We start from the raw sequence: 26,862 nt of genomic DNA on the forward strand, positions 1-26,862 counted from the left end.
TAGGGAGTTGAAATATTCCAGTAAAGCACTTACTCTGCTGTCAAGATTTACTGGCTTCGAAACATCTGCTTGCATAGGTTTCAGCCACATTCCACTACTCTCTTGTTGTGCTGCCTTCCACAGTTGATGTAGAGATGTCTCCAGTCTGAGTAGTGCAGGATCCCCTCTTAGTGTCACTGGTTTGTTCTCCCATTTGAACTTCAGAGTTTGGAGCTTCCAGTTGCTCTGAATATCCCCTAAAGAGGAGAGCCATTCCACCCCTAAAATGACATCGATTCCACCAAGTTCGAATGGTAAGAGCTCCTGTACAAACTGCACGTCTCCGATGCATATGGTAATGTCACGACATACTCCCTGGCCTTGTACATGCTTACCGTCCCCTAAAGTGACTTGAAATTGCTTCTTCCCTTCAACCTTCAACCCAATCTGTTGTACCAGTTGTTGTGAGATAAAGGTGTGTGTTGCGTCACAGTCTACTAGCAACACCACCGGATTTCCTTCAATCGACCCTCTCAATTTCAGCGTATGGGGTGAATCAAGCCCTGCGAGAGAGGTGTGTGATAGTTCAGTTTCCGTCAATGGCTCAGGTGGCTCTTCCCCAACTTCGATAGGTGTCTCTGCGAGTACCGCTGTTCCTTCCTGGGTTTCGTCTTCGTGGAGAAGCAGAATCTTCAGTTGTTTCAATGGACACTGGTGATCGTGACTGTAGGGACCATCGCACCGGAAGCATAAGCCTTTATCCATCTTCACTTTTAGTTCTTCAGGTGTCAACCATTTACGGCCGCTGCTACTGCTACTTGCACCGCCGGATGTGGCAGACGAGACCCCCTTTGATGACGACGAACTATTCACTGTGGTTTGCCCTACATTAGTTTGATTAACCACATTCGAACCGGTACTGGTTTGAGTCACTGGACCTGATTGATTGGACCGTGAACTTACAGGGTTTGTTCGGTTCAGTGATACAGTCCTCTGGGCCGTATTCAGTCCCCAACCATTAATGGGCTGCGCTACTGGAATCTTCTTAAGCCCACGAAGGGTGTTGTTTTTGGACTCGATGGATTGGGCCATATCCATTGCCTGGGCTAAATTTTTAGGTTGAAATAGGCGCAACTCAGCCTTAACTTCATCGCCCAGTCCAGACAAAAATGCCCCTTGTAACCATTCTTCTTCCTTAGCTCCGGCAGCGGCGGTAAGGGCCTCAAATTGGTTGCGATACTCAGCAACCGTGCTTCCTTGCCGCAATTCCATGATCGCCTCCTGTGGTGTTCTTGCCTGTGATGAACCGAATCGCTTTCGCAACTCCTGCTTCAACTCTTCCCACGTATGGAAGGGATTTTGTAATTCTCGGAATTGTACCCACCCGATTGCAGGTCCTTCGAAGCAAATCAGCGCTGCCTGTAACTTCTCTGCATCGGTGAGCCCTTGCAGCCCGAAATATCTCTCCGCTCTAGCCGACCATCCATTTGGATCTTCGCCATTGAAGATAGGTAACTCCAGATACCTCGGAAAGAAATCGTGACGCCCTAAGGAAGTTGTGGTCTACGGTGTCTCTTGTACGACAACACTCTGTGAGTTATCCCTCACGGATGTTGGTGCCGCTTCAGCCTGCCTTCCCATAGTAATTTCAGGCGATGGACTATCGATCTCTAGGGCTTTTCCCTTTGCCAGGTATGTTCTCAGTTCACTCATGAATGCCACCTGACTTTGTTCTACCTTGTATATTTTCGAGTTGATCAATGCGAGTTGGGTTTGCAGGTCTTTCACACTGTCTTCCAATAATTCAACTCTGGACTCCATTCTACTTCTTACGATTCCCTGAGTCGACGTGCTCTGATACCAGAATGTTAGGACCCCTTCTCACTAGCCTAACTTATCTCCCTACCAAACTCCTCAACAGCAGCAAAGATTACTCAGATTGATAAATAAAGAACATGAACAGAGAGAAAGTTGAATATCATTGCATATATATTAAGACGACAATCCAACTTGAATCACTACAACAGACTCTATTCATCTGCTAACTAATTCTTGGAATTATAAAACAGAAATAAGCAAAGCTGCAACTAACACCAGAAGGTTATACCCTTCTCCTGAGAGGCTCCCTCTCCCGCAAGATCACTTGCCTTTTCTCTTCCTCCCCTTTTCTATTCGGCTCTTCCCCTTATATTATTCTCCCATCCCCTGGTACTCTAACAAACTTAATTCTCTTATCCACTGTCCTGCTGCCATCTGGCCTACAGTTCTGTCTTTTAGTGCATAACAAAAATGGTGGTAGTTGCCCACTCTTGGGTTGCCACTTGGCCTTCCTCTACACCTGCTGCTGGTGTAGCTACCACATCTCCCCTGTTTCACCTATGTTCTGCCCTGTTCCAGCCAATGTTTCTGCTGTTCTTCTCTGTTTCTTCTTTCGTTGATACACTTGTGTAATCAGGGGCGTATCACAGCACCTTTCGCTGCACTTGTTGGTGATTTTTATTTGAAGATTGATTACGCTGCCATTACTTTGGTGATTTTATTGAAGATTGGTGCAAGAGAATGCCCAGCTTGGTGTCAGATCTGCATTTTTTCAGGTACGAATAAACTATGATTGATTGAGATATTTTTCGTTTTGTGATTTGGGGCTGAGGAAGAGTGTCTGTAGTCCTCCTCACTCTCGATCTGTTTAGAGTTGAGAGAATAACCATTCTTAGGAGAAGAAGCAGCCGCCGGAGTAGTCGCTGGTGCTGTGATTTTTCGTTTCCGACGCTGTTTTAGATCACAGAGAGAGAGAGAGAGTGAGAGAGAAAGAGAAGAGTGACCTACGGCGCTGCTTTAGATCATAATCTGGTGCTGTGATTTTTCGTTTCTGATCGCTGCTTTAGATCAGAAAGAGAGAGAGAGTGAGAGAGAGAGAGAGTCTTCGAGAAAGAGAAGAGCAACCTGCGGTGAGACGTGGTTAAGAGAGACTTCGTGAGCAAGTTTTCTGATTTTAAGATTGGTTTTAACTTGTTTTCTAGTTCGGTTGGTTCAAGTGGTCCAAGTTGGTTTATTTATGGTTATGAGATTTATTTGATTCTGGGATTAATCTGGGAATAATTCTGATTCGGAATTTATTCCGATTCTAATTCTGATTTCTGATTCTGATTCTGATTTCGGGATTTGATTTTAATTGTGTTTGGATATGGGAGAAACTTCAAGTAAAAATACCATGACTGAAATTATTTCTTCATCCTCTCGTCGGTAAACTGAGAAGAAATTGGAGGGTGTATCAAATTTCCACCAATGGAGGGCTATAGTTAAAATTGTTCTTACTGGACGGGGACAAATAGATCATTTGACTAAGACTGTACCTAAAGATGATGATACTTGGGCAATTGTTGATGCACGAATACTTGGGCAGATGTTTAATTCCTTGGCTGATAATACTCACTTACAAACTGTGAAGGAATTATGGGAGTATTTGAATGTGTTGTATTCTGGTCAGAAAAATCTGGCTAGAATCTATGAATTGTCCCAGGAATTTTATCGAGTAGATAGGAAAGGTAGAGATATTACCCAATATTTTGCAGATTTTAAAAAGAATGTATGAAGAACTAAACTCTATTCTACCTATCTCCTCTGATATCAAAACTATGCAAAATCAAAGAGAGCAATTAGCTGTTATGGGTTTCTTGGGAGGTCTTGGAAAGGAGTTTGAGGTAGTTAGAGCACAAATTCTTGGTAGTGATCATGTACCCACGTTAGCTGACACATTTTCAAGAGTTCTTCGTGTTGCAAGGGAGAGTACTAATAACTCTACAGAAAATTCAGCTTTGGCAACAGTTTCTCGAGGCACTTCTGGAGGACAGACCCTTGGTGCACAGAATATAGGACGAACTCGGGGAAATAATACTGGAAAAATATGCAGGTTCACACAACTCTACTGACAGTACAGGACAAGTTAAGACTTGTCATCATTGTGGTCGTCCAGGACATATTCAACGATATTGTTGGAAGCTTCATGGGAAGCCCCCACACATGGCGAATGCAATCATCACCTCTGAATCAGCATCTCCAACTACTAACGTTCATCCTGAGGGTAAGACTGTTAAGATGACTGAGGCAGATTATATTCGTTTCACTCAGTTTCAGGCCACTCAACCACAATCAGCCGCTGCCAACCTTGTTCAAACAGATAATGCTACTGCTTGCCTTTCAACCACATCTCGCCTATGGATCATTGATTCAGGAGCTTCTGAGCATATGACCGAGGCTACAAGTATATTTTCCTCTTTTGTTCCATCATCCTCTTTGGTTACACTTGCTGATGGCTCTCATATCAATGTTAAAGGAGTGGGTACAGTTCAACTCACTCCATCCATTTCCCTACCCTCAGTTCTTTACGTACCTAATTTGCCATTTAACTTATTATCTATTCATAAATTTACCTCCACTAATAACTGTTTGGTGAAATTCTTTCCTGGATATTGTTTATTTCAGGATCTTACGACGAAGAAGATGCTTGGTAGAGGCTGTATGTATGGGGGGTTGTATCTATTCGAGGAGATATCCTCTACTGCTTATTCTAGTATTTCCATCCCCCATCAAATACCTTGTCGGTTGGGGCATCCCTCTTTGGAAAACCTAAAATTGGTAGATAAAAGTTTTCATTCTCTTTCTAAGTTGGACTGTGAGTCTTGTCAATTTGGAAAACTTCATCGTGTGAGTTTTCCTCCTCGTATAAATAACAAATCAGATCACCTTTCTCTCTAGTTCATTCTGATGTGTGGGGACCCTGTCCTATTAGTTCTACTTCAGGTTACAGATACTTTGTTACATTTGTGGATGACTTTTCAAAAGTCACTTGGCTTTATTTAATGAAAAATCGTTCAGAATTATTTGACATATTTTGCAATTTTGGTATTGAAATTCGTACTCAATTTGGTGTTTCTATTCATACTTTCGTAGTGATAATGCCAAAGAATATTTCTCTGATCCTTTTTGTAAATTTATGGCTTCTAATGGGATTCTTCACCAATCCTCCTGTGTCGATACTCCTCAACAAAATGGGGTTGCAGAAAGAAAAAATAGACACTTATTGTAGGTCACCCGTTCTCTCTTATTTGAGATGAAGGTTCCTAAATCCTTTTGGGCTGATGCGGACAACTGCTTGTTATCTTATTAACAGGATGCCTTCATCTGTCTTAAAAGGTGGTATTCCTCATTCTCTCTTATTTCCTTCATCTCCCTTATTTACTTTGCCTCCTCGCGTATTTGGTTATGTATGTTACATTCGTAATCATCGCCCAGGGATCTCTAAACTTGATCCTCGTGCACTTAAGTTTATTTTTTTGGGGTACTCTCGCACTCAAAAGGGATATCGTTGTTATTCTTCTGACTTACGAAGATATTCTGTTACTGCAGATGTGTCATTTTTTGAGTCCACTCCTTTTTCTACTGAATCTCATAGTTTAACTGACCTAAATGATGATCTATGTATTTTTCAAAGTGTGTTTCCACAGGGTATAGTTCCTTCACGTCCACCTCTGCCAGACATCACCAAAGTATACATGCGCCGTCCAAAACCACCGGCTCCCCCCTCTGCACATACGGTCTCTACCTCTGTGCCGACTTCGTCTGTTGATCCTACGGATGTTCCTGCCAAATCTGACCTTGATATTCCCACTGCTATTCGGAAGGGTACTCGTTCTTGTGTTCAGTATCCCATCTCTAACTTTATTTCATATTTTACTTTATCACCTGGGTTCTCTACTGCTCTATCTACTTTAGAGACTTATCCTATTCCTAAAAATGTTCTTGAAGCCTTGTCTAATCCTGGGTGGGTCAGTGCAATGAATGAAGAATTACAAGCCTTAGAGGACAATCAGACTTGGGATCTTGTGCCTTTACCCTCAGGAAAGAAAGCTATTGGTTGTAGGTGGATATTCACTGTGAAAGTTAATCCTAATGGTTCTTTAGCTCGCCTGAAAGCTCGTCTCGTTGCCAAGGGCTATGCTCAAGTTTATGGCGTAGATTATATTGATACTTTTTCGCCTGTTGCCAAGCTTACTTCCATCCGCATTTTAATCTCTCTTGCCGCTACCTACCAGTGGCCCTTGTTTCAGTTGGATGTGAAGAATGCCTTCCTTCATGGAGATCTACATGAGGAAGTGTATATGGAGCAACCACCTGGGTTTGTTGCTCAGGGGGAGAAGAATAAGGTTTGTCGCCTCCGCAAATCATTATATTATCTCAAGCAGTCACCTCGAGCATGGTTTGGATGATTCACTACTGTTGTAATAGAACTTGGGATGACTTGTTGTGAAAGTGATCACTCTGTATTCTTTAAAAACTTTGATGCAGGCAAAATCTTTCTTGTAGTTTATGTTGATGATATTGTCATCACAGGAAATGACACTTCAGGAATTGATAGGTTAAAGACCTATTTACAAGAGAAATTTCAGACCAAAGACTTGGGCAAGTTAAAGTATTTTCTTGGAGTTGAAGTTGCCAAATCAACAAAGGGCATCTTCTTATCTTAATGGAAGTATGTACCAGATTTTCTTTCTGAAACAGGAATGTTGGGATCAAAACCCATGGACGCTCCCATGGAATGTAACTTAAAGTTAATGCCAAAAGATGGAACTATTCTTGATGATCCAGAGAAGTACAGAAGGCTTGTTGGAAAGCTGAATTATCTGACTATAACTAGACCTGACATTCCCTTTCCAGTCAGTGTTGTGAGTCAATTTTTGTTTGCCCCACGAACATCACATTGGGATGCAGTTATACGAATTTTGAGGTATCTTAAGAAAGCAATAGGACGTGGACTTCTTTACACTAATCATGGGCATAGAAATGTTGAAGGATTCTCTGATGCTGATTGGGGTGAATCACCTATTGATAAAAGATCGACTACAGGCTATTGCACATTTGTGGAGGAAATCTTCTATCATAGAAAAGTAAGAAACAAACTGTGGTAGCAAGATCAAGCGCAGAATCTGAGTATCGTGCTATGGCACAGGTAACATGCGAGATGGTATGGATAAAACAATTACTCCAGGAATTAGGAATTATTGATGACACACCAATGAAATAATGGTGTGATAATCAAGCTGCGGTTCATATATCATCAAATCCAGTTTTTCATGAATGTACCAAGCATATTGAAGTTGATTGCCACTTTGTTCGTGAGAAGTTACTACAAGGCATAATATCCCCCAAGCATGTGAGGACTGGAGAACAACTCGCAGATTTGTTCACCAAAGCTCTAGGGAATACAAGAGTTACCTATATTTGTAACAAGCTGGGCATGAGTAATATATATGCTCCAGCTTGAGGGGGAGTGTTAGGAAAGGGCAATTTGGGAAAGGATAGATCCATCGAGAGTTAGTGCAGAGGTGGTAATTAAGAGTTTTATACCAATCGAAATTGTTTGATGCTTTCCTATATAGAATAAACTTGTAAATTAGCCAATATATAGTGAAGTTATTTTGAGGAGTTACTCATAAGTTCAATCTGAGCCTCCACAACTAAATCGTGGCTTCCATCTTCTCTTCTCCCTCATTCTTCACCTTATTCTTTCTCAAACTAACAAGAATCAAGTAAAGGAAGGTCAACAGAAACCCATCACAGCACCGTCGAGCTTAAAGCTTATGACATTTGTGAGAGGGACAATGGTTTTAGCCAAGACAAACAATGGGGTGTTCGCTGGAAGTGCAAATTTTAGAACCAAGAGATACCAAAACTGTTGGCACGTACAGTTAGAGACCTCAAGGAAGCAAAACCAGCCATGAATTGTAAGGAGCACAAATGTTCGATACAAAAAAAAGTAGCCCATAAGACTAAGGTTGATTCATCAAAAGGGACTTGCCAACAGGCAGTATATTAGGGCAGCCGTGACCCAGTTTGGGAGGGTTTCCTTTTTATAGAAGCATGACTATTTGATCAGCAAGGACTGGAGAAGACCATTTACTTTATTAAGGGCATTAAGGGACTCAAGGGGAAAAGAATGAAGGAGGCCCTTTTAGTGTATGTAAAGCCAAAAGAGGTTGAAGACAGCAAGTGGAATATTATGCGTCAAAATAAGTTCGTAGGAAATCGTTTTTCAGAGCCCCAAAGTGGAGGTTCAAAGAACACCAGACAGTAGCTAGGTTTGAGAGAGTCGAGAAGACTATCTGAATATGAGTAGTCGAGTAATGCGGTCAAGTCCAGAAGAAACTATGCAGACGTTGTTAGATCATAACCAGTGATTGATTCGGAATCCAAAGTACCTGATTATTTTCCCAAAGTTAACTCCAATGAATGACGGAAGGATGGCAAAATGGGAGCTGGTGCAGGTAAAAGGAAGTCATGACTAGTGAGATTGAGAGCACAAGGAACTTGATTGATCGTCAAGAAATAAAGTTGTTTAGCTTTAGACACAGAAAGATGGTGAACTAACAACTGACAAAGAATCATCTCAATCCCAATAGAATATCAAGACCGGACATAGAAGGAAGACTACAGGAAGTACCACCGTCAATCAAAACATAGTACTGGGTCAAACCCTATAGGTTTTGAAGAAAGAAAAACAAGTAGGCATACAAAGCAATTGTGAGGACCTAGAACAGCCAAATAGTTACTCTCTTGGCAAGATCAGGTCAGAACGGGTCAGAACGCCTATCTGAATACAGTAGCAGTTTCAATGAGTTCTTACATAATCTATTGAGACCACCGAAGGAGTTGGTAATTGATATGGTTATACTCCCATTAGAATTTCAGTCCTAGTTTGACTGGGAAGAAGAGTTAAGCAATCTTTAAGAGGAGTTAGGCACTTTGGAGACATAGGGAAGCCATTCCCATGAGTGGTTTTATTTTAGGAAGTTCAAATTTTAGGAAAAGATAGAAGTGTCTCTTTAGCTTTGGTCATCCCCCCACATATTCTTCCCTAAAGCTGTCCATCGAAATGATGCAGCATCTCAGGCTTGATAGTAAGGAATGGTTACCCAATGGAAGGCAAGAGCAGAGGAAGGATAGCCTATATCAACTAGGTTGTTGAGTCAAGTCATGTGGTGACCGAGTTCGCAAGGACAGGGTTTGAGTATGCAGCCTCTAAGAAGGTATCCAATGACCAACGTTTATTTGAGTCCCATTGGGGAGTTTAGACATGCTTTGGTTGGATGGGATTTCTACTCTCTTTAAAGAAAGTTTTTGCAATACTTGGTGGTATTAGCGACTAAACTGCACTATAGTTGCAGGAATAAGAAGGGCAGCAGTCTAAGCATGTCAAGCAGTATGGTTTCGGTAATGCGGAATGGTTTCAGTATAGTACAGAAAATGAATACCCAAAACCGTTACCGTATCGTACCATTTTTGTATCTGCATTTACAAAACCACTGCTGTACCATCACAGTAAACAATATAGTTGCAACATAAAAAACAGATATATAAATGGCATGTGTGGTATTAAACTGTATGGTACAGTTGTGGTATACAAACGGTTCAGAAACAGTATTACTGGTTCACTCAGGGTAAAAGTGGTTTTATGCAGCACAGTTTCAGTATATACCGTTGGTACCACACCCAAAACCGTTACTGTACCATACTGCAATAAAAATCGTTTCTAAAAACCCCTGTATTGTTTTTGAAAATGTACAGGATGGTACGGTTTTATATGGCCGTTTACCATTTCAGTATGTGGTTTCGGTACCAAATTGACACCCTTAGGCAGGAGGAAGACAGCACCCTGTTGATGGGCCTCACGTTAGCCAGCTGGGTTTGGTTGACTTTGCAAACTTGCCTGAGCTTCTTCTTAATTTTAGTTATTTATTTTACTTCTTTCCTAACCCATCTGTAGACTTTGCATCAAATTAATGATGCTTACTGTTGTTAAGCTTTTTGAGCTAACTAATGATGTGGCATCTTTGTATTTTCAAAAACCCCAAACTATCCATGAGGAATAATACTGATGCCACTTTGTAATATAGCTTAATTATTAATTGAACCCTACTTTTTTTTAAATTACTTCTACCTCCACACTTGTAAGAGTGGCTAAAGACTGCTAAGTTCAGATGCCTTCGCTAGAATTAAGAAGCCTAAGGACAATATTACATTCTTTTAGAAAAGGATATGGAATACCAAAGTTTGCCCTTATATTCTAGTCATTTTGTAGAGGGTATATAAGTAATAACAAACCTCAGGTTTATTTTTCGGGTTTTTGAAAAATACAATGGTGTCATGTCGTCAATTAACTAAGAAGCTTAACTGTAGGGGGCATCAATAATTTGAGGCAAAGTCGAAGGTTGCGTTAGCAATTTCTAAAAGTACATGAGATAAGGTAGTAATTAAGGGGGGGGGGGCATCAATAATTCTAGCGAAGGGAAAAATGGACATTAAACATCTACTTTAACAGCCTCTTAGGAAGGGTGTCAAAACCTAACCCAAACCGGCCTGTTATAGCCCAAACCAGCCCGAACCGAAGCTTAATGGGCTGAACAACCTCAACCCGCACTGGTTAGGGCTGGGCCGGGCCAGCCCGAACCGTTTGGCCCAAAACCAACCAGAACCAGCCCGTTAAACCCGTTATAAATAAATAAATTTAAATGTAAAAGACAGGAAAACCCCAAGTATCCATTTGTTTTCCTTAATTGTTTTGCTTTGGAATATGCAAACAACAAGCTTGTCAAAGCCTTCTCCATTTGGAAGATGGGCTTAGTAAATATTTAGCAAGTGTATTATCATTTGAAAATCTTTTAATACTTTATTTTGATTCATTTTTACAAGTGTTAAGAAGGGGGAGGAGAATAAGCAGAGACAACCCACTAAAATTCATCAAGATGCCAGCTTTCTTTTGTATATTAGTTCTATAATTTTTACTTCTTTGTAGAAAAAAAGTTTTTGGTTTTGAACACCCAACACAAGAGACTTGGAGAACTTAATGCTTATATGTGTTCACATGCTCTTGATAAATTCCACACATCAATAGGGTACTCAAAACATACCGCTAGTAAACCCGAACCCAAACCGTTAGTAAACCCAATTCTAAACTGTTAACCCAAACCCAAACCGCACCGGCCCGAAACTGTTATTTTCTAAATGGGCCGTGTTTGGGCAGTTTTTTTCAGCCTAAAACCATTAGGCCCAAAACCGGCCCAACCTGAACCGTTGACACCCCTGCCTCTTAGCATGATTAGAAGTGAGGGGAAATAAAAATTTAGTAAAGTAGGGTTCAATTAGTAATTAAGTCTAATATAGGGGGCAATAGTAGTTATTTGAATTATAAAATATCAGTTATTTATTAGAATCCACTGATGTCAAATAATGCCAATAGGGGGGGAAAATACACATACACACAAAGATTAGCTGCAATTGAATTTGAGCAATAGATCCAAGGATTTTTTTTCCCCTCCACTTTAAGGTTCAATTGATCAAATTGTCTTTCTGGTCTAGTTTGATTGATTTTCTCAATAGGAGAGGGTTCCACCCCTCTTGGGGGACAATTTTATGACCTTGTATTTCTTCACTCTAATTTGGTTGTTAAAATGTAATTATACTCAAGGTGGGTTGGGTCAAGCAAACCATTAAATGAGTTAGTGTGGTCTTTATATTTGCATTTGTATCTGTCCTATATGTATTGATGTATGTCTACTTTGATTTTTTCACTCGAGAGGATTATGTGCATATTTGGATCTTGGTATTTGTCTTATACTAGTCACTATGCTTGTTAAATTAATTAACATTCAACTCCCAGCTCCCATTTTACTACTTCATACTTTCATCCTTTAATGTTATCCTTTTGTTATGCAGTTCCTGGAGATTACACTATGGTTGCCGAATCAACATTTCCGGTAATGCTACTTTATCTATGTGATACTTTGTAGCTATGCACTTTCTTATTCATTGAGTTCCACAGTTTTACTAAGTCAATTTTTTTGCCCAATTTAACATTAACTGAAAAACAATGTCAACTTTTTTATTTTATACTACACCGAGCCTTGTCCCCACTAAATGGGGTCAGCTACATGTTCTTGCCTTCCAATTAGCTTTGTTTGAGGTCATACTAGATACAAGGCCTAGGCTATACATATCCTTTCTCACCATGTCACTTAAGGTTATCTTAGGCTTGCCCCTAGTTCTTCTAATTCCTTCAATCTAGATTAAATTGTTTTTCCATATAGGGGCATTTAAAGGCCTCCATTGAATGTGGCCATGCCACTTCAATCGACCTTCTTGTAGCTTATCATTTATAGGAGCTACTTCTAGACCAACTCTAATATGAACATTCCTTATCTTATCCTTTCTAGATTTTCCATTCATCCATCTCATCATCCTCATGTCTACTACATTGAGTTTTTCTATATTACGCTTCTTAATAGACCAACTCTCTACGCCATACATCATAGCTGCGCCATACATCATAGCTGGTTGTATGACAGTCCTTTAAATTTTCTTTTGAGCTTTAAAGGAATACATCGATCACACAAGACCGCAGCCGCACCTCTTCACGTCATCCACCCTATTTTAATTCTCTGGGAAGCATCGTCCTCTATAATCATCTTTTATTTAAGTCTTAAAATAAGCCAAGATACCTAAAACAATTGGTTTGTGGAATCTCTTTGTCATCAAATTTCATCACCTCATCATCCGTCCAATCATGACTAAAGTTAGACACTAGATAATCCGTCTATATTCTGTTTAGTTTAAAGCCTTTTGATTCCAAGTTACTCTCCATGATTTTAACTTGGTGTTAATCTATACTTGGGTGTCATCCATCATAACAATATCATCAATAAAGGCATACACCAAGAACCTCATCTTGAATGTCTATAGTTAGTTAACAGTAAGTGCAAATAAATATGGGTTTAAGCTAATCTTTAATACAGCCCAACTGTAATCAAGAGTTCACCACCTTATCCCCCCACCATTCATATACTTGTTATTGAACCATCATACATATCCTTAACTATGTCTAAATATTTACTTGCAACATTTCCTTTCTCTAGTACTCGTCAAATGAACGCTCTAGAGACTTTATCATTACCTTTTTCTAGGTTAATAAAGATAATAATGAAGATCTTTCCTAATTCTTTATATATTTCCATGAGTCTCCCGACAAGGTTAATGGCTTCCATTGTAGATCTTCCCGACAAAAAACCAAATTGGTTCTTCGTAATAGTGATTTCTTGTCTCAAACAAATTTCAGCTACTCTCTTCCATAATTTCATAGTATGACTCATCAGATGTATGCCTCTATAGTTATTATAACTTCTAATATCTCTTTTATTTTTCTAAATTGGGACCACGATGCTTCTCCTAACATCTGGCATTTTTTTTTGTGTGCTAATAATCTTAATAAACAACTTGGTCAGTCAAGGTACCCCATAGACCCCTAAGCTCTTTCATGCTTTTATTAGGATTTCATTAGGACCTTGTGTTTTGCCTACTTTTGCCCTCCTTAGAGCTTCTTTTACTTTAGACATCAAAATTATCCGTTTATATGTTCAACAATTGATGCCATGGTGGATGGTGTAATCATCCAAATTACATATATCCCCTTCCTTTTGTTTTTCAAGGGGTGTGGGTGGTACATATTTTTTTTATTCACCGGAAAAAAATAAAAAAAATAAAAGTGAATCTTTTTACATTGTATATATGGTCAACAGTGTCAGGTGGAGGAGTTCTTCTATCTTTTCTTCTCAGATGCTGCTGCTGAGTTTATTGAGTCATTTCATAAAAAATGTGGAGACAAAGGTATACCATTGTATTTCAGTGCCTATTGCCATTTTGGTCAAACTGTTCTATTAGCCACAATCATTATTCCTTACTACCATGCTCATGTTTATCTATGCTCCCAAATCTTTCATGTTCAGCATTTAGGTGCACTTCATGGTCCAAAAGTAAACAATTTGGACGTGCTCGAAACATGTCATTTCAACACCCAATCAAATTGTATTTAGGTATGGAAGTGAACTTTGGCCGTTAAATAACAATCTCCCATTTTGTAGATAAACTTTTTGATTGGGTATGTTGTAGTCATAGTTTATTTTGCATAGTTTCTTGACTGTCTATTGATAAAGCAACCATGCTTTCATTTATCTACATTGGGTTTAAGGGGGAAGATACGGTAACTGCCAGGAGCTCCAGAAAGTTTGTCTCTACAAAGACAGGTTTGTTACATTTCTCTCTCTCTGCTTCCTTAACTACAATCATTTTCTTGTAGTTATATAACATTATACACTTTTTTATTTAATGCTAAAGATTTATGTTTGACTTTATATTAGAGTTAATGGCTTTACTAGTCTTGCAAGTGATGAAGAGAGATGCTTGTATATATATAAAACTTCGGTTGTTTGCAATAAATTTTTTACATTAAATATGCCCCAAAAAAATTGGGGTTTGAGTGGGCTATATATTGAAGCATACTTACTACTCATAGTCACTAGGTCATCTAGGTGAGCAAGGCATCCTTTGTTGGGGGGAAGGGTGGGGAGTCAAGGCAACACCTGGACGCCTAGAAGAATCCCTGACAACTAGGATTGAAACATGATGAAGAAATAGACCAAGACAAAATTCAGCTAGCCATCAAACTATATATTTGGCCCATATTTTGATAGCACCCAGTTCCTAGTCATCCATAACAGTTCTTGGGATATTTCATCAGATTTGTGTGGTCCATTGGTTGTATACTTGTATGCGGGTCTTCTTTGACTTCATATTGGCTTTTATTGGAAAGGAATCTGTGAGAATTATTTTATCTGTTTTTGTTTCTATTCTGGGTTTTATTCAGTTACATTTGATATAACCAGATCAAGGAAGCAATCTAGGATTGGTTTCATTTTTATTTTTTATGGGTTCCTTCTCTCCACTAGAGAGTTTTTGTTTTATTTTTATCTCAAATTGTATGAACAAAAGAAGGGGTCTTTATGCAGTCCACAATTCGAAGTTTGAGATAGAAAGCTTTTATTCTGGACCCTCAACTTTGCTGAATTTCTTACTCTATGATTGACTGTTGGAGGTGCTCGACATATATTGTGTATTTGTGCTACCTCTAATTGCTTATTGTTGCATTTCTTGTGTACTCATCTTGTTTAAATCATTGTTCTCGAACCTGTCTCACTTTGTTCTTATTATCTTTCTTTATTTGGTGGTTTCATTTGTCTTTTGTATATTTTACAGTATCTATCTTTGGTGTGCCAAGTACACAGCCAGAAACTTATTATATCCAGCGAATCTCTTTTGCATGGATCTTAACACTCTTTTGACTTTCTCTTACCATTTCTTACATCGTAGGTTTTAATACTAACCTTGTTCATAGACATAAGATCAGATTTGCATCCTAGAACATTAGATCTTGGACGGGTAAAAGCATGCAGTTGATAAATGTTATGCTAAGAAGAAAAGTTAATTTTCCTTGCATTCAATAAATGGGAGGAAGGGTTGATGTGAACCAGATCCAGGACCACCCTAAGAGCCCCAGGGAGGTTACCAGCAACCCAGGGAATTTTGGCCAGCATAGGGATATTTTGTCATTTTGGTCCCCTAGTTAAACCCAATCTGACCTACTTTGGTTCAGAGTCCTATTAGGAATTTAAATCTACTTTCAATTTTGAATTTAATCCTTGGTTGTTAAGTTTTGAAAGAGTCCTAGTCTAATTAGGACTTAGGAGCCCTAATTACGGAAGGATTCCTTTAGTTGGATACAATATGTTAATAGGATCTTAGTTGGCCAGCATAGGAATTCAAATTTTCTACAATTTTCAACTCTCTCTTTTACAAGAAGTAAGTAAACAATTCCTAACCCCTACCCTTAGCTTTCCCTCTTCTTTCCCCCTTCTATCACATTCTTCTCTTTTATTTTCTTAAATTTTCAGACTATTTTAGAGAACCAAAATTCAAGGTCAAATCTACACCAATCTAACCACTAGATCTGTCCCAAATTTTAGAAACCTCATTCCCCTTAACCCTACTGACCTTGGAGACCAATTTGATCCTATTTTGACCATTCGGTCTCAAGATTTCTTGAATCGTACTTCCCAAAACCCTAAAGACAAGAAGCTTAATATCTTCTATTTTAGCCATCCAAACCCTACCAAACTTGGGGATTCATATCCCCATATTATTACCTACATTCCTTCCAAGTTTCAATTCATTCTAAACATGTAAACCTCAGTTTCCCATCTTAAGGAATGTATCCCATAACTCCCATGGGATGGACTATGTATTCTTGAGATCCTCAATATTGGAATCGTATTTGACCCAAAGCATTAACCTAACCCTTCTTCCTAGTCATCCCTTCACAACTCCATATCACAAAAGATTTACAAAATCCCCAAAACCCTAAACTCGAAGATCCAATTCTGAATTTAACAGCACAACAAGGTTCTAGATTGAAATTCCTTCAACCCTAATTTTCAGTTATAGTCAAAGTCATGGAACAAATTTTGATTGAAGTATTTGCATTTTTCAAAATGGTCCATTACAATGTTTCACGCGAAATGATCTGAAGTTTCGACCAAAACTTCAGTTATTCTTTATGAAATCCCCTATTTTGTTCGAAAACCTAAGAAATATTGTAGGTCTTGACCTTTCTGCCCTGGTTTCGCTGCTTAGGTTTTGACCTATATTTGCTTATTTCTTTTGTATTTGGTGATTTCTACCCCATTTCATCCTATTTCCATAATTCTTTTGCCTTCAAACACCGCCTAAGCCATGAGTTATTCATGAGCCCAAGCCAAACTATAAAGGAAACTTCGAAGTGCAAAGTGATATAAGGCCTCTATAGGATAGGAGGCGCTGCCCCAACACCCATGCCGTGGTGGCCCCCTAGACGCCATGTCTATCGGCAATAGAATATGAAGCATGAGCCATACCCAACAGATCCAAACTTCTCATTTTTTATTTTTGTTTTGTTCATGCCTTAAATGAGCCATCACTTGATCTAGTTGGTCATTATATTTTGTTCACTTGTTGTATATGTAACCATTATATCTAACAATTCTTGTATGCTAATGATTCTATGCCTGTATGCAATGCAATTTGTACTTCTCAAAACCAATCATTTGTTAGTATACCTGAATGATAACTTTTCAGTGATTTTTTTGGGCAAAATACTAGTTCCATTGTGTTTACTATGCTTTAAATAGGTTGGAGGTGGGAAATCAGATGAAATGGAGGTCATATAAGGCCCAAAATCTATGGTTGAAATTTCAAAAAAAAAAAAGTTTTATGTTTCAACTGAAATCTTGGTCGAAACCTAAAGATTTTGGTTTTTTGCTAGGTCAAAACCGGCCTTGAAATCGAAACCTCAATCTATGCTTACACCTAAGGTTGGTTTTAGACCACAAAACTGTATTGAAAACTTTTAGATGGCCAAACTGCGTTGAAAACACCCCAAAATAACCTAGAAAGTTGATCTCGTAGTCCTACCTTCACCCATATTTTAGGCCCATTAAAATGATACGTTACAAAGAGAACTCATTGGACTAATGGTCAAACAAATATAGAGTCCAACATAAGGTTTGAAATCTCGGTTTCGAGGCCAGTTTTGATTGGACTCGAAATCGAGATGGTACCAAAATTTCGGAAATCTCGACTAAAACCTAGGAATTTTTCCACGTAGTTTAAACACCAGGTTTTGGGAGTTTTTATAGGGTCTTTTTATCTTTTGGGTCTGAGTTCTTGCATGCTACCTATGAACACAATGGCAACATAATGGCACATATATTTTGCTGGAGAAACCAATGAGAGTTATCATCCAAGTGTTAGTATACATGAATGGTTTCAAGAAATACAAACTTTGTGAAATTGAATACAATGTATCGCATACATTAAATGTTTGATACAAAATTATAAATACAATAACCAAAAAGAGACTCCCAAGCATCAGTTCCAAGTTGAGTGTCTAGAAGGATCCATCCCTTAAGACGCATACTCTGAAGAAAGTTTCAAAGTGGTCCATTTATAGCAACTCTTCCATATACTCCATAAGGACTATAAATATATGGAGCAAGCAGCAAACAAGGTGAAGAAAGACAAAGCAATATTGATATTTTTAGTGAAAAAGAGGTTGGGAGAGGAAACAAGGGCAAAAAATTGGGGAAATCTCCAAAATTTCAACAAGTAGCACCTGTGAGTTCTGCGAAATTTCGTAGATTTTGACCGAGATTTGGGACTTTTGAATAGGGTTTCACAGATATCGGTCGAACCTAGGAATAAAGATTCCCCAAAAGGATTTGGTCTCAATTTTGGAAAAAATCGAAATTCTTGGTTGAAATTTGGACTCTAGTCCAACAAAAGGCAACCACCATTCTTGGTTTTGTGTACCTTTTTAATTTGAGAATCCTTGTGGTGCACATGGCACATTTGGCTATTCCCGTTGATGTTCCTGGCTTAGTGGTTGTTGGTTGTTACTCGTTAGCTGCTGCTTTTTCTTGGAAGAATGTGCCTGGATAAGTTAGATTTGTGTAAAATGTCGTTAGAAGAGAGAGTTGGGGAACTAACATGTAGATGGGGTGGCATTGTTGTAATATTTAAGGGCAGGGTTCCCCTCCCGCCTTAGTATGGAGACCTATAAATGCCCCTATACGGAGAAGCGATATAATCCATATTGAAGGAACTAGAAGAGCTAGGGGTAGACCTAAGATAACCTTAGGAGAAGTGGTGAGAAAGGATATGTATAGCTTAGGCCTTGTATCTAGCATGGCCTCGAACATAACTGATTGGAGGGCAAGAATCCATGTAGCCGACCCCATTTAGTTGAGACAAGGCTTATTGTTGTTGTTGTTGTTGTCCCCCCCCCCCCCCCCCAGGTTTCAGAGAATAAAATGTTCCCCACCAAACCTCAATTTTGAGTTTTCTTCTACTTAATACCAGATATAAAATCTACTTTATTTCCTCGTCTCTTTTTTTTTCTGGGCAAGATAAGAAAAGAGAAATTTAATTTTAATATGCCACTGTCATTTTTTACTCAGAGAAGGCCAGAATATTTTCTGACTGACGATTGATCTCAGAAAATTTTAGTAATGATTCAAATCCATTTCAAAGAGTTTTCAGTAGTTTTCTTTTAAATGAAAAGACACCCATTGGGTAGAAGCTGGTACATCTAAAGACTAAAAGTAGTTTTATGTCTACACTCCATCAGATGTTGCTTTGGTTTGTCATTGTACTTTATCATCTTCATTTCCGCCTATCAGTTGGAAAATGTCTCATTGATTAACGGTGTGGTGTATATATATTTTACAGGCTTCATTGTATTAATAAGCGGGTGCTAATGTTTAACCTTTTATTATTTTTCACTTTCATTTATGCCAGTCATTTGGTCATCGAGACTTCACAGAAAATCACTGACGTACCTTATGGGGATTGTTTCCATGTTGAGGTATATCACATCTTTATCCAAGTAATTAATAATGTTAAATTTTAAATTAGTTTACTTGCATTTAAATTCTTAGCCGGTCCAACTCCCAAAGTTTCAATTATTTATATGAACTTGTGTATGAGTTTGTGGATTAATATACTGTCCACTTCCCCTTCAATTTTTATGTGAGTATGGGGAGTGATAGAAGACATTTACTCTTCTTTTTCCAGACTTTTGGGTAAGAAAATGAGTTGAAGTACAAGTGCTTGACACAGGCAACGAGAAAACCTCTCAGAAGTTCACAAAGTAGAAAGAGGTTATGTATCTGAATACAGGATCAGGGTAATCTTCCAATGGAAGGGACTTTGCAAGTTAGGTGAAAGGCTTTCATAAGGTTGAACAAGAAACAAGAAGATGCAGCTAAAGGAAGAAGAAAAAGAGGAGAAGTTTAGAGAGAATTGATTATGAGTGCTAGGCTTGCTCTCTCACCTATTTCATTTGTTAACCATTACTAGATATTGCACTAGACCTCCCAAGGGATGTTAAAGCAAAATAAAAAATAAAAAATAAAAGAACACAATAAAAAGCCAGTAATCAACATAATAGTTCTCAAACTACCCCTACAACATAAACTCTTGACCCCTCCCATCAAGCTGCAGTAAATATCAATTCATTCCTGGCTTGCATGATAGGCTATCAAACTGGAGGGAAAAAAGCCCTTTGGTGAAGATGTCTGCTAGCTGATCACCAATCTTCCCAAAGGGAGTGCATATTTGTATAGGATCAATCTTCTGGTGACTGGTCAATATGCTTTGTTCTATCATAATGTCTGCTAGCTGGTGACTGGTCTCATTGGATTCTGGCTAATAGCCTGTTTCTTTTATTCCCAACAAGGGTAGATCTTGTATTTAGTATTTTGCTTCTGCGGCTGGTCACCATCTAAGGCACTAGTAAGCATTACTGAGTTGTAAGGGTTAAATTTCTGTGCTGTTCATGTAAAGGTGTTATCTTGTTATTTCTGTTGCCAGCAAAAGGTGAAACATTGTACTTAAGTCATATCTTGAAGATCCTCCATAAGTTTGGGTTGATATGCCTACTTTAGACCCAGCTCTACATTGTATGGTTTTGTCTAGGCATCAAGGCTCTTTCGTGGTTGTCCAAGGCAACAATACTCCTTATTTACACTTCAGTAATTTACATCGACTGTTAACTAATGTTTATCATTTTGTTTTTTTACTATATATGCTTTAATTATATCATAAGCATTGTTTATTATATTGTGGTTTTCCCATATTAGGCCATTTCTAACATATTATATTACACTGATTTGACTTTTATGTTGCATATAAGCATAATAATGTAAAATCATCATTGTAACATGTAGTCATCTAATGCACACCTAGGCCAACAGAGTTAGTCACCCCTCTTCAAGGCCTTGGACTGCCTAGTCCATTTGACAATTAGGCATAATAGAGCTTACTTAAAAAAAAAATCTACCTTCTTTGATAATCTGCATGAGACCACATATGGTGCCAGCTATAAAAATCTAAGCCAGCATACCAGGAATTTAGGAACAAAGCACTAGCATGCTTGATCCTATTTCTAGGTGAGTGTTTTGAAGGCCCTATAGATGACCATAATATCTACATGCTTTAGATGGAATTTGTCGAATTTAATTAAATAAAACTATAGCACCAGATCTACCATGGAAATAAATTTAATAGCTGCAGAAAAGAGTCGGATTAGAAGCCACAAGGCTTATGACCATTGCTAGAGGTATGACCTAAGCTGGTTCCATAGCAATTAGCCATAGTAAAGGCAATGAGCAGAGCTCAACAAGGGAAAAGGATGCATGTCCTTGACTTTTGTCTGGTGAGGTAAAAGATAACTATTCATATTCAGCAAAAATCTGTCTGATATTCTCACAAAGCCTCAGGCTACAAATCTGGTGATAAGCTTGACTCAATGCATAAGTTCATGGCATATGTCATGTGGTTTTCTTGAATTGGTCCTTTTCCTTTCACTGTGATTCTGGGTTGCAACTTTCAGCCTAGTTTGTGGAATGGGTTAATGCTAAGACTTCTAAGAACCCATCACCCTATCTCAGAAATTATAGAAGTTTAGAGAATTCTTCCATAAAGTTCTCATCAGAAATAATCTCACCCCCTGAACCCACTTAGGTATGGTATACTCCATATTAACATCCTGTTTGACGTTGCAAGCATTATCATGAACTGTTCTAGGCCGGTCTGTAATTGAGGCATCTATTCCCATCTCTACCTGTGTTGCCATGGTATGTGACTTCAATTAGAATGAATGAAATGATCATAGATGTAGTTTTGAGTTCCTAATCACCATTGTATGGTCTATTTAGGTCTCTGATATTTGGAATCAACCTTTACTAGAAGATTCCATTTTTGACATATTTATTGGTATGCTCTAATCTCAGGGGCTTTGGGATGTGATGAGAGGCGGTGACAAAGGAAGTAATTCTTGTGTTTTGCGTGTATATATCCGTGTAGTATTTTCTAAGAAGACAATATGGAAAGGTACAAATGGCTTGTTTCATTCTTCCCTCTTATCTCTCAAAGGTGTATTGGCTCATAATTCATCTTCCTCATTAAACACATCATCTCAGTGGTGCAGACAACAAGATTCACTGACTCTGGATGAACTAGGATACTAGCTAGATGAATATCTATCTCATTATTGCTTTGGATGAACTAGGACTATTTACCTAGAAGATTATCTCATCATAAGCCTTTACCATCATTATAACATTACAATGAAGCAATCTAACTGGAAGATTTCCAGTTTACAGAATAACATTGAAGTTCCATGATGGATATATAGTTTGTCAAATTTTACTTTGTCTTGACTTAGAGGCAGGAAAGCAAATCATTGATTGATTGAAATATTGAAGCCGATTATCTAATTTGATAGGTTTTGTCAAATTAGTGTACTACCAGTTGTAAGGTGGACACAGAGGTTATCTTGTCTTAGGGGAATTATTGTCTTGTTCCTATTGCAGAACATTCTCACGTTTAATATAAACAAAGTGGGACTAAGGAGGTAATCATCCATGTCATCAGGGAGGGTGTTATCAAATGACCAAAACAGAAAATCTTTTGATTCATTGCCATTTTACTCAGTTCATGTGTTCCCCACGATAGGAGCATGAGCCAGACATAGCACTTGTCTTAACCAAAAACAAGTATAACACAAATGATATAGGGGGAACCCTGTGGACAAGGGGTCCCACAAAGGTTGGTTAGGTATACTCCAATGTAGCCTCAAATGAATGAGGACCTATTCTTCCTAGATTTTTCTAAAACCAACCTTTTACATTCCACTTGAAATTTTGGTGGGTTATCCAAGCTGCTAGGGAAATTTTGCCAATGGGTGTATCTTAGAAATATGGAGTGGATGTTTCAGACATGGAAAACTAGGTATACAAATATCATAATCGGCTGAAACTTAGAGGATGTAGATAATAACATAGGGATATGATCCTTCAAGTTTATGTGGGTTTGGATGGCTAGATTGAAAGATATGAAGTTTCTTGTTTTTGGGGTCTTGGAGAGTATCAAAATTCTAGAAAATAGAAAATGAGGTGATACAAAAAGGGGAATAGTGACTGGTAGACACCTGGATGGGGACCTTGCAGATGCTTGGATCGAGTGGAGATGGAGTTGTAGGCTGTCATCTCAGCCACAGCAAGAATGGAGGCACTTCACCATGGACCTTATGTTCTTCAATATTGGACCTTCCAAATTGAACAAGCATATTGCAGCCACAAACTCACAATGGGGGCTTAAAACTGAGGATAACTTTATTAATAATTTAAATGGTGTATTTCAATCGATGAGGTGGGGGGACTATTTATATCTTCCAAGACTTTTAAAGCATGGCCCAAGTCTTGGTCAAAACTGACCTGGATCACGGTAAAATCTCACTGGGACAAAACATGGGGGTAAACAAAATTTGGGTTTTAAGTGACTTAAAGTCCCTTGTCTTAACCAGAAATTGAGATATCTTGCTGGTTTTGAGAGATCTGATTCTGGTTTCAACATATACTTTGCTCATTTTGATGATTTTGTTGGACTTCTGCCAAATACCAAGGATTTCTTCTACTTATAGTGGATCTTTAACTCAAAACAAGCTAGTTTGGAGGAAAATTTAGCCATCAAATAAGAAAGGTAACTATCTCCATCTCTTGACATTTTTGTATTTAAGTACATTATAATTCCTTGTATCTGTCATTGTATGTTTCTAAATTGGTAATCTAGTATTCTGAATTCCAGAAAACCATGGTAGACTTCGGTCAAGAATCATATCAGTTATTTTTGAGTGATTCCTTTTTTTTTCAAGAAAAAGAGCTGATCCATTGCGTATAGAAGCCCTCCAAATAGCTGCGTGTATACCAAAATAAATGAAAAAAACCATGAATTAGGGGTTGAAACCACATATCAAGAAGGATGGGGGAAATTCCCTGGTTTCAACCAGGTTTCATGAGATCTCTGCCGGATTTCAATTTCTGGCTGGTTGAATCCAGCTTCAAAACTGAGATCTTGAACTGTGCATTAAAGAAGGATTAACTCTAGGCTGAATTAGTGAATTCAGGTGCGGCTTATGGGGTGACCTCTGAACAGTGACCTAATTGGGATTGAATTGGTGACCTGTGAGGCTGTGAATCCCCTAGTTTGGGTAGTGAGGTTGTAAAATGGATATATATGGGGTAGTGGTAGTTGGGTATGGAGGGGTTAGGGTATGTTTCAAGAAAACATAAAAATGAGGTAATGGAGGCAATTTGAGAGAGGTTTCTTGAGATGGCTTACACGGACCTAATGATGATGAAATAGGATGAAACTAAGAGTAAGTCATGGGCTAATTGCCAAGTAGATAATCTTGGAGTTTCATTAAGTTTGGATGGTGGAATTTGAAGTTATATAGAATCTTGATTTTTGGGTGAAAAAAGGTGTCAAACTCAAGAATGGGCAGATCTGGGTTTCAGTTGGTACTTTGGGCTGTAATGGGGATCAAAGGTGAGGGCTGTATGGCCGCTGGAATGTGAGTAGAGTGTGATGATTGGTTGGTGAGATGTGAGGCTTCTTGTTATGGAATGGAAAAAAAGGGAATGAAGAAGGGGTAGGGTATTTCAAAAAGAAATTAAGGCTTGAGGGAGGAATGAGAAGGGGGGTTGGGGGTAGGCTGCTAGCTACCTGGATGGGGGCCTTGTAGATGCTTGAATCAGGTGTTGTGGATGGCTGTCCTATCAGCCAAAGCAAGTCTCTAGGCTTGATTTCATCTTGGATCTCAATGTTCTTCAACTTTGGACCTTCCATATTGAGCTAAACTTATTGCAGCAGCAAGACTCAAGGGAATGCTTGAACTGAAAAGCTTTATTAATAATTAAAAGCTGGACTCATTTACAAGTCATATGCTGGAGTCATTATCTGGTTAAGACTACAAGCTGGACTAATATTTCGCCATATACCAGTAAATAGAACTTTAATAGGTCTTTATATTTCAGATCTGTATATGGGTGGGGCCCTAAATCGTTGGCCTCCCTTGATGACTCAAAAACTACATAAAAGGAATCCTAATATGTCACTCAGATTGGGAAGAATTTCAAGTCTGCGGCTACTCAATTGAACTAAGCTAGAAACTGAAAAGAAAACAAAAGATTGATGCACTGCTGGGAAGCAGCTTTAGGTGCTGGATAGCAACTCTATGGACTTTTCCTAGTCTTGGCTTCCACTTAGTGTGGGAAGGCTTGGATCGTACATCACTTTAACACTAGGACAAACAAATGGGGATCTTTCTAATTAGTCCTTTACATGGAATAGAGGCCCAACCCATGGCTTATATCTGAAATGAGACACTGACTTCAAATAAAAGACTAATATCCCAGATGACCTTGGTAACACTGACTTAAAGTTGGGCAGAATTACTAAACTGCCACTGATATTGCTAACACTAAAAAGTGAAATATGGAAGCGCAACAATTGCTTGAAGTGCTGCTGAGCAGAAAGTCTAGGGGGGTTCCCTGGGATCACCATTAAGCAACCTAGCAGGAAGATTTCCTATTCATAGAATAACATTGAGGTTCCATGACAGGTATGCAGTTCTTTTTGTTGACTTAGTGGCAGGAAACCTATCACTGATTGATTGAAACAGTGAAACTGATGATATAACTTGACATTTAATGTCAAATTAGTTTATTTTATCAGTTGTAATTCAGGGTAGAGGAATATTTTTGTCTTAGGGAACTAGCGTCTTGTACCTGTTGCAGAACATTCTCAAGTCTAACATAAATAAAGTGGGCTTGTGGACATAGATCAGTCTATTCCATGAGATCAGGGAGGGTGTTCTCAAATGATCAAAATAAAAGATTTTTGAGTCTTTGCCATTTGCTCGGTTCACATGCTCCCCATTATAGCAACACTAAATCCAGATATATTACAAGTTCAAAACAGATATAGACAAGTGATATAGGGGGAACTCAAGGGACTAGAGGTCCTACAAAGGCTGGTTAGGTATACTTTAATGTAGGCTTCCTGGTGCTTGAAGGCCAAATCCTTTGAACCCTTGTTGTTTCATGTTGTCGAAGGTTATCATTACTGCGAGGCCTGGCATTAGTACATGATTGCTCCCAGGGATTGGATCAAATGCAATATCAAATAAAACCCATCTCTCGCTAGATACAGGTCCAGACATGGAAACTGCCCATGCAGCTTCTTTCCAACTACCCTCCCTCCCTCCAGAAAGACACAAGTAGGAGTGGATCCCATCCTGAGGACCTGAGCTCGGATTTTAGGCAGCAATAGAATGGTCATTGTAACCTTGCTTATGTCTCATTGGAGGAAGCAAGGTGATGTGAACCAGATCCAGAACTACCCAAAGAATGCCCAAGGAGGTTGCCAGTACCCTACGGCCCAGCCAGCAATGCATGGAAATTTGGACAGCATAGGGGCATGTTGGTCATTTTGGTACCCCTATCCAAGTGTCCAGCCCAATTTGATCTAGCCCAAATCAGAATCTTGTTAGGAATCCAAGTCTATCTTTATTTTGTTATTTGATGTGGAGTTATGATTAGAGTCCTAGTCTAGCTACGAGTCCTCATTAGAGAGGGATTCCTCTATTAGTAGCCCAAATTCCATTGAGAGAATTTGGCAAACTAGTTCTACTTTTGTTTTGAAGTTTGGATTTGTTTTGGTTTAGCTATTGAAGAGTCCTAATAAGAGATGGATTCACTCAGTTGTATTCCAATTTCTACCAAGGAATCTAGTCCTACTCTTGTTTTGTAATTTAAGATATGTGAGAGTCCCTAGTGGAGTGGGAGTGCCAATTAGAGTCCTTCTTTGTTTGAATTTCAAAGTTGGACCCCTATCTTGAAAGGGATTCCTTCTTAAATTAGAAGTCCTTGTGTGTTTGCATTTTTATTTTGTTAAGAGTCCTAGTTTGGTTGCTTTCCAATTTAAGTCCAAGAAGAAGTTCTAGTTTGAGTCACCTTTTAATGTTAAGTCCATTGTGAGTCCACGTGTAAGGCTATAAATTTAGCC

General features: G+C 38.7%; 1 protein-coding gene across 2 annotated transcripts in view; it reads left to right on the forward strand.

The window, feature by feature from the left end:
- The window catches only part of LOC149029322 (protein VASCULAR ASSOCIATED DEATH 1, chloroplastic-like), a 98,029-nt gene that overhangs the window by 61,516 nt on the left and 9,651 nt on the right, over window positions 1–26,862 (forward strand). Inside the window, exons 9-14 of one of the 2 annotated variants that reach the window (XM_089141517.1) lie at window positions 11,749–11,789; window positions 13,605–13,692; window positions 13,812–13,898; window positions 14,054–14,108; window positions 19,252–19,318; window positions 21,747–21,846. In XM_089141517.1, the coding sequence (XP_088997643.1) occupies window positions 11,749–11,789; window positions 13,605–13,692; window positions 13,812–13,898; window positions 14,054–14,108; window positions 19,252–19,318; window positions 21,747–21,846 (438 nt within the window). The remainder of the gene's footprint in view (window positions 1–11,748; window positions 11,790–13,604; window positions 13,693–13,811; window positions 13,899–14,053; window positions 14,109–19,251; window positions 19,319–21,746; window positions 21,847–26,862) is intronic. The other variant, XM_089141520.1, reaches the window with a different exon arrangement.

Source organism: Hakea prostrata, chromosome 1, assembly GCF_041222555.1.
Source record: "Hakea prostrata isolate BN-2017 chromosome 1, UWA_Hpros_2, whole genome shotgun sequence".
Classification (NCBI taxonomy): domain Eukaryota; kingdom Viridiplantae; phylum Streptophyta; class Magnoliopsida; order Proteales; family Proteaceae; genus Hakea; species Hakea prostrata.